Consider the following 12,177-nt stretch of genomic DNA (forward strand, 5'->3'; position numbering starts at 1 on the left):
AATGAGGCTGCCTTTGTATTTGGAGCATAGATATTCAGGATTGATAGTTCCTCTTGGAGGATTTTACCTTTGATGCGTATGAAGTGCCCCTCCCTGTCTTTTTTGATGACTTTGGGTTGGAAGTCAATCTTATCTGATATTAGAATGGCTACTCCAGCTTGTTTCTTCAGACCATTTGCTTGGAAAATTGTTTTCCAGCCTTTCATTCTGAGGTAGTGTCTATCTTTTTCTCTGAGATGAGTTTCTTGTAAGCAGCAAAATGTTGGGTCTTGTTTGTGTAGCCAGTTTGTTAGTCTATGTCTTTTTATCGGGGAGTTGAGTCCATTGATATTAAGAGATATTAAGGAAAAGTAATTGTTGTTTCCTGTTATTTTTGTTGTTAAAGTTGGCATTCTGTTCTTGTGGCTGTCTTCTTTTAGGTTTGTTGAGGGATTACCTTCTTGTTGTTTCTAGGGCGTGGTTCCTGTCCTTGTATTGGTTTTTTTCTGTTATTATCCTTTGAAGGGCTGGATTCGTGGAGAGATAATGTGTGAAGTTGGTTTTGTCGTGGAATACTTTGGTTTCTCCATCTATGTTAATTGAGAGTTTGGCTGGGTATAGTAGCCTGGGCTGGAATTTGTGTTCTTTTAGTGTCTGTATAACATCTGTCCAGGATCTTCTGGCTTTCATAGTCTCTGGTGAAAAATCTGGTGTAATTCTGATAGGCTTGCCTTTATATGTTACTTGGCCTTTTTCTCTTACTGCTTTTAGTATTCTATCTTTATTTAGTGCATTTGTTGTTCTGATTATTATGTGTCGGGAGGTATTTCTTTTCTGGTCCAGCCTATTTGGAGTTCTGTAGGCTTCTTGTATGTTCATGGGCATCTCTTTCTTTAGATTTGGGAAGTTTTCTTCTATAATTTTGTTGAAGATGTTTGCTGGTCCTTTGAGTTGAAAATCTTCATTCTCATCCACTCCTATTATCCGTAGGTTTGGTCTTCTCATTGTGTCCTGTATTTCCTGGATGTTTTGAGTTAGGATCTTTTTGCATTTTCCATTTTCCTTGATTGTTGTGCCCATGTTCTCTATGGAATCTTCTGCACCTGAGATTCTCTCTTCCATCTCTTGTATTCTGTTGCTGATGCTTGCATCTATGGTTCCAGATTTCTTTCCTAGGGTTTCTATCTCCAGTGTTGCCTCATTTTGGGTTTTCTTTATTGTGTCTACTTCCCTTTTTAGGTCTAGTATGGTTTTGTTCATTTCCATCATCTGATTGGATGTGTTTTCCTGTTTCTCTTTAAGGACTTCTACCAGTTTGGTTGTGTTTTCCTGTTTTTCTTTAAGGACTTGTAACTCTTTAGCCATGTTCTCCTGTAGTTCTTTAAAGTCCTTCTTGATGTCCTCTACCATCATCATGAGATATGCTTTTAAATCCAGGTCTAGTTTTTCAGGTGTGTTGGGGTGCCCTGGACTGGGCGAAGTGGGAGTGCTGGGTCCTGATGATGGTGAGTGGTCTTGGTTTCTGTTAGTAAGATTCTTACCTTTACCTCTCGCCATCTGGTAATCTCTGGAGTTGTTATAGTTGTCTCTGTTCAGAGGTTGTTCTTCTGGGGATTCTGAGTATCCTCTGTCAGCAGACCTGGGAGACAGGCTCTCTCCTCTGAGTTTCAGTGGTTAGAGCACTCCCTGCTGACAAGCTTTCCTCTTAAAGGGAAGGTGTACAGATATCTGGGGTTTGGACCTCCTCCTGGCCGAAGAAGAAGGTGGAAAACAGGACCTTTCCCAGATGCTGTGTTGCTTTGGCAGGTCACAGAAGCTGTAGGCTTCTGTGGTACACACTCTCAGCTGTGCAGACTAAGTTCCTAAGTTCAGTGGAGTCCTGGATCCAAGATGTGCTCCCTGCTCCTGAGGCAGAGGGCTCCTGTGCAGGGCAGACCACTGTCTTCCAGCTAGGAGGGTGCTGGATGTCTGTGGCCCCAAAAGGGTGCTGCCTCAGCGGCTCTGTGGCTCCCGCCTGTCCCAGAAGCTGTCTGCCTCTGTGGTCCTCACTCTAACCTGTACAGACTAAGTTCGGTGGAGTCCCGGAGCCAAGATGGCGCTCCCTGCAGGGCAGGTCACTGTTCTCCGGCTGGGAGGGTGTCGGATGTCTGCGGCCCCAAAAGGGTGCTGCCTCAGCGGCTCTGTGGCTCCCGCCTGTCCCAGAAGCTGTCTGCCTCTGTGGTCCTCACTCTGACCTGTACAGACTAAGTTCGGCGGAGTCCCGGAGCCAAGATGGCGCTCCCTGCAGGGCAGGTCACTGTCCTCCGACTGGGAGGGTGCCGGATGTCTGTGGCCCCAAAAGGGTGCTGCCTCAGCGGCTCTGTGGCTCCCGCCTGTCCCAGAAGCTGTCTGCCTCTGTGGTCCTCACTCTAACCTGTACAGACTAAGTTCGGCGAGTCCCGGAGCCAAGATGGCGCTCCCTGCAGGGCAGGTCACTGTCCTCCGACTGGGAGGGTGCCGGATGTCTGCGGCCCCAAAAGGGTGCTGCCTCAGCGGCTCTGTGGCTCCCGCCTGTCCCAGAAGCTGTCTGCCTCTGTGGTCCTCACTCTAACCTGTAGACTGAGTTCGGCGGAGTCCCGGAGCCAAGATGGTGCTCTCTGCAGGGCAGGTCTCTCCCTTGCAGTGTTTATGTATTCAACTTGCAAACTTGTGGGCAGCCCTTGGCTGTTGGTCAGAAGACTCCCAGGAACAGAGCTCAGGGACTTAGAGGCCAAAGGAAAGCATTTTTATGTATAACTTCCTATGTTTATTTATGTGTGTTAAGAAAGTAAGCAGTGTGGATGGAACATGAGGCTTCAAGCGTGTTCAGCGGGTTTCCGACCCCTGAGCCTCACCCCAGCCCCTCCACAGCTTCCCTTGATCTCCAGGGTGTATATGGATCCTAACACATTGATCTCAGGATCTGCCTCAGTGTTCCTTGTCACTTCCCCTAGTTGTGAGATGTGCAAAGTCACTGTAAGGAAGCGTCTATGAGCACTCATTTCAAGATGAGTAACTGCAGGCTCGTGATGTTCTGTTGTTGGTATTTTGGGGGGCGGGGGCAGGATTTCTTGTGTCTCAGGCTGGCCTTGAATTTACAGGAGAGCCTTAGACCTTGAACTTCTGGTCCTCCAAGCCTCCACCTCCCCAGTGCTGTGATTACAGGCATCAAGACAGTGTATACAGCACTGGGCAGGAGGGTGGGGGTGGGGTCTCTTTGGAAATTTTAGACTTTTAAAAACTTGTATGTGTGGCCGGGCGTGGTGGCGCAAGCCTTTAATCCCAGCACTCGGGAGGCAGAGGCAGGCAGATTTCTGAGTTTGAGGCCAGCCTGGTCTACAAAGTGAGTTCCAGGACAGCCAGGGCTATAGAGAAACCCTGTCTCAAAAAACCAAAAAAATAAAAAATATTGTGTGTGTGTGTGTGTTTGCGTGTGCGCGCACATATGAGTGTTGACTGTATTTGAGCATATAAGTGCAGTGCCTACAGAGGCCGGAGGAAGCTGCCAGATTCCCCGGAGCTGGGAGTTACAGGCTGTTGTGAGCCTCATACCATGGGTGCTGGGAGCTGATCTCAGGTCTCTGCAAAAACAGTATGTGCTCTTAACCTTTGAGGCATGCTCCAGGCCCCCTTTAAGATTTATTTGGTTTTTTTGAAGGATGAATTTGTAAGTGCTCATCTGTTAGAACATGGGATTCTAGCTGGGTGGTAGTACATGCCTTTAATCTCCCGCAATCAGGAGGCAGAGGCAGGTAGATCTCCGAGTTTGAAGCCAGCTTGGTCTATAGGACAGCCAGCACTGCACAAAGGAACTCTGTCTTGAAGAAGAAAAGGAAGAAGGAGGAAGAAGAGGAGGAGGCGAGGAGGAGGAAGAGGAAGAGGAAGAAGGTGGCAGTCTGTGTATAGAGAAAGTGCCAGGCCTTGCTTATCTGTGACTGGGAACCTCGAGTTTCTGCTTATTCCACAAGGATGGTCTTCCTTACCCTGAAGATCCACTAACTGATCCAGAGCCCAGATGAGTGCATGCAGACAGTCGGGCAGGCGGTCTGCCTTGCCTTCAGGTAGTGCTGAAGTAAATCACAATGAGAAAACAACCTCTGTTCCAGTCTTATAAACATGCTGTAGAAAGGCAGTGAGTGGTGGGCAAACTAGGCTGATGCCGGCTGGGCTGCGAGTCTCCCTGCCTGCTCCTTAGCCAGGACCCCACTGTCAGATGCGGGCTCCATGGAGGGCACTTTCTAGTGCATGCCCCTCCCTGAGAAGGGAGGCGTGACTGTGTCTGACTTTGCTTGTCTGTTGAAGGAATTGTACTTACTAAAATACCACAGCAGGAAGATTTTGCACAATACCGTATCTTTTTACAGCCTGTTGTGTTTATTCTTTTATAGGTTCAGACATTAAAGGAAATACCATTGTGCCAAAATCTGAAATTTCAAATTCTTACGAAGACCAATGCTCATACTTTTTTGATAAATACTCCAAGGATCTTTTAGTTGAGGTAAAACCATTTCTAAAAATGGAAATTTGACCATAATCAGAACATTTCCCATTAAAGTATTTTTCTTTTTTTCTTCCTTTCTGTTTTTTGGGTTGGGTTGGGTTGGGTTTTTGTTGTTGTTGGTGGTGGTGGTGGTGGTAGTGGTGTTATTTCTTTAAGTCAAAGTGTCACATTTCCCACATTGGCCTTAAACTCACTGCATAGCCTAGGATGACTGTGAACTTCCAATCCTCCAGCCCACCTCCAAAACGCTGGTGTGTGCCACTGTGTCTAGTTTATACAGTGCTAGGCACTGAACCCAGGACTTCATATGTGCCTGGCAGGCAATCCATCCACTGAGCCTCATAGCTTCAGTGCATTTCTTTGAGTCCTCAAAGCAGACACTGGGTGTGGTCCCTGAAGGACCAACATGCATGCGTTATGGGCTGGGGCTGCTCTTCATTTTCTTCCAGAGTGTTTAACCAATAATGCCGTACCCTACCATATATATTCTAACCCTATCCTTCCCACATACCGCCCCCTAATGTGTGCTTTGTGAATAAACCCACAGGCTCTGGCTGAGATACTGCACCAGAAGTTCTTAGACGCTGACTTAGAGGAGCGCCACCATGCATATCTGAAGCCTTTCCGAATCCTTGTCAGTCTGCTGGACAAGCCGGAAATAGGTAACACGGGAAAGCCACTGCCTTGGGACAGATCTGCATCACTGTTCTTAGAGACTCCTCCTTACACACACTGTGACCCCTGACCCCAAGAACCTGTTGAGGGAAGTGACCCCTCCCTCTGTTGCTCTTCACTATCAGTTCTGATGTGCAGTCATCAGAGCCCGATAGCAGGGCAGAGACACACACCCCCCATCCCCTATCTGTCCAGTGCATTGCAAGCTCAGGAGTATTGTAAGAGGCCAGGGTCTGTGCACCTTCTGGCCAGTACAAAGGGCCAGGAGCATTCTTAGGCCCTGCAACCATTTGGTTGTTAACCAGAGTGAGGCCCTGAACTGTTCTGTGACATGGGCTCTAGGGCAGCGAGAGAGGACAGTGATTCCTTGTGAAAGTGGAAGGGGCACCCAGGTGCTGGGATGTCTGTGCCCTTTTTTGCTTTGGGTTTTTTAGATAGTCCATCATCTCCTGCATCTGCCTCCAAAGTCTTGGGATGGTAGACATAGCACCACATTCAAGCTAGTTCTCTAAAGCGCATTGCGTGTATTGCGTACTGTGCATGTGTGCGCGCTCTCGTGTGTGCTCACGCACACCATGGTATACATGCTGAGGTCAGAGGGCAGCTTTCAGGAGTCCGCTCTCTGCCGTGTGGGCCTGGGAGTTACTTGGGTCGTTAGTCTTGGTGGAAGGTGTCTTCAGCCACTGAGACATTTAGACAGGTCCTGCCTTTTTTTTTTTTCCAGCAGTAATTTTGTTCTAGGTGACTTGCCTGTGACTTGCCTGTGCCATGTTTCTCCGCACCTCCAACGTGGAGGTGCTACCTCTTGTAGTACCCATTTTACAGAGGGAGAGTTATTTGCCCGAGGCCACTCAATGCCCAAGCCTTCCTTTCGGGAAGCACGTCTGGCCTGGCGGTGCTGAGCACAGACGCCCTGAGATGCTCGTCACGTGACAAACACGATCCTGCTGAGCTGTGAGCCCCTATGGCTTTAACCAACCCGCAGTGTGAGCCTTTCCTGCTAGAAGCGTCTGCGCTGGACTTAGATTCTCTTGTCCTCCCCTCCCGCCTCCATCAGCTAACAACGGCTCACGAAAGGTTTCTCTGTACCTGGAAGTAACTCTAGAGTCGCATTTTAGCCTGTGAATCAGGTACCATTAGCACGTTTGGAACTTGCCGTGTGGTTTGCGGAGGTTTTCAAAGAAGCCGTAGGACTTGGCATTAGGAGGTGTATGTTTTGTGTGGGAGCCAAACAGCTCTGCCTTTAGCTAGGCTCCAGGTCATACTGTCTAGACAAGGGAGAGTGGTTAGCTTCATTTCAAACGGTTGCGAGGCTTGCTCTTCTGGCTGGCTTAGTTGTCTAAGGGATGTACCCATAGCTAGACAGACTGATTGTGCAGAAACAGGAACACAAGGCAGTCACTCTGTCCTAGGTCCTGTCCATTCTTGAAACAGGATAGGCTTTAGCCACGTCTTGTGTCCCCCATGGAGGAGGGCTGCAGAGCTGCCTGTGGTAGGAAGAGAGCATTAGGCACCCTTCCAGGACAGCATAGCGCTTATGAAAACCGTTCTCTCAGGGGCACACTGTGATTCTGTGAGAAGCCTTGGAGTGCAGGCCAGTGGGAGAGCAGTTGCTTGGTGAAGCCACAGGTTACGTCACAGCCTGGAAAATCAAACCCATGAAAGATGAGTGTGCTGTCACCATTTGCACAGCAAAAAGCTGAGAGTGGGTGGGCTCTCAACCCTCTGGGTATGCTCATGAGAAGTCATCTTTGGAAACCCCTGCCCCGCCCGTGCTCTACCCCGTGGGCCAGGACACCGCTCTAACATGCGACTGGGACAGTTCCATGGCCCCTCGTGAGCGGTTCAGTGTTGACGTTGTTTTGTGTTCCTGCTCTGAGTGGAAAGAGCTGCGAGCAGGGCAGCTGCTCCTTCTCTGTGGGTCTCTCCCCATTGATGTTGGTCAGCAGCTCACAAGTTTGGAACATGTCAAGTTTAGCGGCCTCCACCCAGCGGACGTGAGCTCAAGCCACTCACCTAAACTCCGGTGACTTGTCACCCTGTGTAGTCAGGGAGAGCACACTGCTCAGTGTGCCCAGACGTGACGGCATCACACACACAGTGACGCGGCTGTTTGCCCCAGTGTCACTCTGCTGCTGTTGCCTTTGCCCTTGTCACATCAGTGCGTCTTAGAAGCCATGTGTATGAGGTGTTCCATGTGCTTTGTGTATCTGCCTCGGTTTGGAACCTAGCTCACGTGGAAGTGTGCCTACCTAGCATGCACACGGCCTCTTACTCATATCCACACAGCCTCTTACTCACAAGTTGGGCATGATGGCAGAACCCTAGTTTTTTGCAGCACTCAGGAGGTAGAGACAGGAGGATCAGAAGTTCGCAATAATCCTTGGCTATGTAGTGAGTTTGAAGCCAGCCTGGGCTAGAGACCACATCTCAAACAACATTTAAGTATATTATTACCCTTCTCTAACTGTTTTCTACTGATTTCAGGACCTCAAGTGGTTGAGAATTTATTTCTGGAAGTCATCAGGGCCTTTTATTCTTACTGCCACGATGTCCTCGGCTCTGACCTTAAGCTTAGCTACACTCAGAGTGGGAATCCGCTAATAAGGTACGAGCTCAGCTTCCTCATCTCAGTCACCCTGCCCCATGGTCCTTCTCTGCCCTTCAGGAAGAGCCAGGCAGTGTTGAGAGGGTGGGCAGGCCACGGGTCAGAGCACCCATGGCAGCTCCTTCCTTCTCTACATGAGGAGAGCTTAGCCTGGCCCCTCCCTCAGCTGCAACAGTGAGTGTCATGCAGCAAAGGCCATGTAATCTATTGTACACACATGGTGAGGCCCAGGGAGAAGGGGAATGGGAAGACGGTGGAGAGGAAGTTCAGAAATAAGGGGGAGAAGAGACCAAGGCAGGACACTGAGGGCTGGTCAAGATGCTAGAAGTGGTGTCTCTGGGTGCCATTAGGCAGATTGAACCATTAGCTCAAGGCCATCCTTGGCTACATAGTGAGTTCAATTCACTATGTAGCCAAAAATTTACTTCTCCTGTTTTCTCGTTGATTCATGGTAAAGTCCCGAGCAGTATGTGTTATACTGGTTTTTTTCCTCTCTCAAAAAAATAAGAGGGTTTTCTTCTCATTCTTTCTTTTTAAACATAAAAGCAATAGATGTTTGTGTAGAATAACCTGATATTTGAAGCTATCCAAAACCAACAAAGACATTGTCTTCCATAATCCTTCCAGCCTTCAAGGAGAAAGAAAAGGTTCTCACTTCTTTCTGGATCGCTCCTACATGTTTAAGCAGCTCAACCCCAGCTTCCAGCCCAAAGGCGGGGCTGCCTGGTGTTTAAGTACAGCCATGACCAGCGCTCCACTGTTTGCTGTGGAATGTGCTAACCCTCGTCGGGAACCTGTCATTAAGTACACAGAAATCTTACCGATAGACACTACCTTGCACGTGGCTTCCACCTTTTTCTGTTAAATAGTTATTGTATCTTTGTGTATCCACGTGAGGATTTCTGTAGCATTCCCTAGAGTGCTTTACTGAGCCGCAGAAACACATTTAAACCATCAGCAATGTGCTGAGGAGGTAGCTCAGTGGTGGGACACTTGGCTCGGGTGTCCCGGGCCCTGAGCTTGACATCCAGCATCATAGAAAGGAAGGATATAAAACTGTAGCCAAATCTCCCTGCTGACCCTGCAGTTGGGCAGAGAGCTGAGTGTTACACTTTTCCCACCGGAACCCTTTCCTCTGTTACCGCTAGGAAGGATACTGTTTCTTCAGAGTCGCAGCTGCCCGCAGGTTGCTGCCCAAGGTTGCCCACATTCATGCAGGCAGTGATAATTGGACTCAGCAGATTATTTACAGAAACAAAAAAGAGGAAATCGTACATGAAGGAGGGAGAGACAGGAGGGGGCAGGGTAGGCTTCATTTGCTACATTTCCTCTATGTATAAAATTGCCAAAGAACAGATAGAAAGGCTCTAGAAGCCATTATTCAGGAGCGAGGGCACTGTGGAAATGCTTTTTGGGTCTGTCAGAGGGGAGAGCAGAGCCAGAGGAGGCTGCTTCAGACAACCGCGCTCTGTAACATGGATCCTCCAGTGGTGTGTTCAGCCAATCTCCCCCTTCTACTTGCAGCACAATCAAAGAAAACAGACATGCCTCAGAGATTGTGAAAACGGTCAACTTGCTGGTCTCATCGCTCAGCTCGGACTTCCTGTGGGATTACATGGCACGGCGTTTCGAGGCATGCTTCAGGTGAGTGACGTGTGAACAGGGAGCAGGTAGATGGCTCCATGGCTGCCTGGAGGCTGGGGTCTCAGCCCAAGTGACTCTCAATGGTCTCTCCTGACCGCCAGAGTCCAGTGGACACCAGGCTGGAAGGAAGGCACACAGGACTCTAATCATAGGACAGAGACTCAGATGTCGCAGGATCCTGGACCACCTTATTATTCACTAGGGTCTAACTTTAGAAAGCCCTCTGCCTGTTCCCTAGTGTTGATCAATGCAGCTTCTGCAAGCCCCGGGCTTTGCTCACCTTAGGCACAGTCTCCACTGCTAAACTGTGCTCTTCAGTCTTAAATCCCTGCTGAAGTTGGTGAGTGATGGGTCTGCGTGCTCATGTGTTAGGCTGTCGTGATGAGCTTTGTGCCACCGTGAATCCTGTGTGAGTCCTGCATGGGCTCCTCCTCCTACCCATGTAAACTTTGGCCACCTGTGTCCTGTGGCTACAGAGCCTGCCATGAACTCCTGGCCAACCTCTTGAGAAGTGGCATTTTGTAGAAGTGGCATTTTGTTTTCTTGATGTGGATCGGAGAGATAGCTGGAGCCCAGAGACGTGCAGAGAGGGTCTTGCCCAGCATTGCACTGCAGATCAGTAACAGCGAAAATCAGAACTCAGCCCTGTCCAGTGTGGACACCCGACTTCTCAACTGCTCCTCAATGCCTCTCTGCCCCCCTGAAACTGGGCGCAGGTGGCCTACCCCGATCTGAGTGGGTTGTCACTGCACCCAGCGCCAACAGCAGGGCAGCAGATGGGTAGAGGATGCGGGGCTCAGCTCCACTTGTTCCTTCTTTCTTTTGTCAGAGTTAGGGTCAGACTCGGGGGCCTGCCTGTGCTCAGCCTCTAAGCCACACCTCTGCCCTTGTTTTGTTTGTCCATTTTGAAACAGATCGCTCACTCTGTAGACCAGGCTGGCCTTGAACTCACAGAGATCCACCTGCCTCAGCTTCCTGAGTGCTGGAGTTAAAGGTTGATGCCACCCCTGCCCTGCTGCTTGTTTGACTTTCTGAGACAGAGTCTCGCTGAGCTGCCCAGGCTGGCCTGGGACTTGCCACTCTCCTGCTTCAGCCTCTTAAGTGTCTGGAACTACAGACTACCACTGGCATGGGCTAGTAATATGTGTGTATGCCAGCATGCGTGTATGTGCGGGTGCGTGCATGCATGTGCTACAGCGCTCTGTGGCTGTCAGAGGAGCAGACCTCCGTCCACTTCTGCAGCAGGTCTGGTTTGTGTTGCTGCTCCTCTTATTCCAGGCTCCTGGCCCATGAGGTTCTGGAGATCCTCCTGTCTCCACCTCCCACTGTGACCAGAAGCAACTTATGAGAGAGTTTGGCTTGTGGTTCTAGAGGGTGAGAGACCACTATGGCCGGGAGGCATGGTGCACGCAGCCATCCATGTTGGCAGGACAGGAAGCTGAGAGCACGAAACAGTGAACTTCAGCTCTCACGGCCTCAGCCTCAGTGATGTTCTTCCCCGAGCTGGGCTGTCTGACACTGCCTACCCAGACCTAACCCTGCGCAAGCAGCCCATCACATGCCCAGGACTATGGGAGATGTGTCTCATTCAAACCACCACTGTGTATTCCTGCATATTTAGAAACAACTCTGGACTCCAGAGACCAGCACCCAACAATAGGTTGGCCAGTGAAGCTAACAGTGCTTCTCCAGGGGTCACACAGCTCAGAGCCTGTGATCTCATGGGTGTCCCAAAGAATAACCCGGGCATGGTGGCACCCCTTTAGCTCCAGGAGGAGGGGGAAGCAGACGGATCTCTGTGAGTTCAAGGCCAGTCTGGTCTGCATACCAAGTTCCACTGTCAGCCAGGCCGATGTAATGAGACCTTTTGTCAAAAACAAACAACCAAACAAAAAGTGGCCTCTGGCCCATGTTGAATGACATAGGCTGTTCCCTCAGATGGGTCTTTGATTTGGTACTGGGGACTTGAGCCACACACAGTGGCATCACTGTGTGTCTGCTGGGTGATGAGTTCACACCTGAATGGACAAAGTTCAGGTCAAACAGTTTGCTTCCAAGACATATTCAACAGGGCACTCGCTGATACTTACCCATTTTAGTCAGTCTGTCACCAACACTGATGTGTCAGACCCACAGACACTGTCCTCCACTGTGTTTAAAACAGAATAATTGATGGAAATCATAAGCTGTTTGAAATGGAACCAGTGATGTTTGCTCCTGCCTCCAATTTCAAAACCTGGGAGGCTGTCAGGGAGGTCCTAACTCAAGAAAGCAACCTTTAATTCCAGCACAGGGAGGCAGAGATAGGCAGAGCTCTGAGTTCCAGGACAGCCTGGGCTACAGAGTGAGTTCCAGGACAGCCTGGGCTACAGAGTGAGTTCCAGGACAGCCTGGGCTACAGAGTGAGTTCCAGGACAACCTGGGCTACAGAGTGAGTTCCAGGACAGCCTGGGCTACAGAGTGAGTTCCAGGACAGCCTGGGCTACAGAGTGAGTTCCAGGACAGCCTGGGCTACAGAGTGAGTTACAGGACAACAGAGCCACACAAAGAAACCCTGTCTTGAATAAAAAGGGGTGGGGGAGGACAAAGTTTTCAGTGACTGTGGAAGGGTTAACTCTGTCTCCTGTGCTTAACACAGACCAGTGAAGCAGACCATTGGAGAAGCCATCAGCCCTCCCCCCACCGTCTCGGAGCTCTGCACCCTCCTGGTGTTCCTCCTGGATGTAATTCCCTTGGTAGGTGCACTGGATGC

At 49.8% G+C, this 12,177-nt stretch overlaps 1 protein-coding gene across 6 annotated transcripts in view; it reads left to right on the forward strand.

Annotated features, from left to right (window-relative positions):
- Dop1b (DOP1 leucine zipper like protein B) overlaps positions 1 to 12,177 on the forward strand; it is a 117,212-nt gene that overhangs the window by 42,387 nt on the left and 62,648 nt on the right. For all 6 annotated transcript variants that reach the window (XR_015045668.1, XM_085832051.1, XM_085832054.1 and 3 more), the window contains 5 exons: positions 4,386 to 4,495; positions 5,046 to 5,160; positions 7,661 to 7,781; positions 9,306 to 9,425; positions 12,064 to 12,160. Coding sequence is in view for 5 of the 6 variants with exons in the window: in XM_085832051.1 (XP_085688177.1) it covers positions 4,386 to 4,495; positions 5,046 to 5,160; positions 7,661 to 7,781; positions 9,306 to 9,425; positions 12,064 to 12,160 (563 nt within the window). In the remaining variant the exon portion in view is untranslated. The remainder of the gene's footprint in view (positions 1 to 4,385; positions 4,496 to 5,045; positions 5,161 to 7,660; positions 7,782 to 9,305; positions 9,426 to 12,063; positions 12,161 to 12,177) is intronic.

The sequence above is a fragment of the Mus caroli genome, unplaced genomic scaffold (assembly GCF_978045245.1).
Source record: "Mus caroli unplaced genomic scaffold, Mus_caroli_1 scaffold_17, whole genome shotgun sequence".
Taxonomy (NCBI): domain Eukaryota; kingdom Metazoa; phylum Chordata; class Mammalia; order Rodentia; family Muridae; genus Mus; species Mus caroli.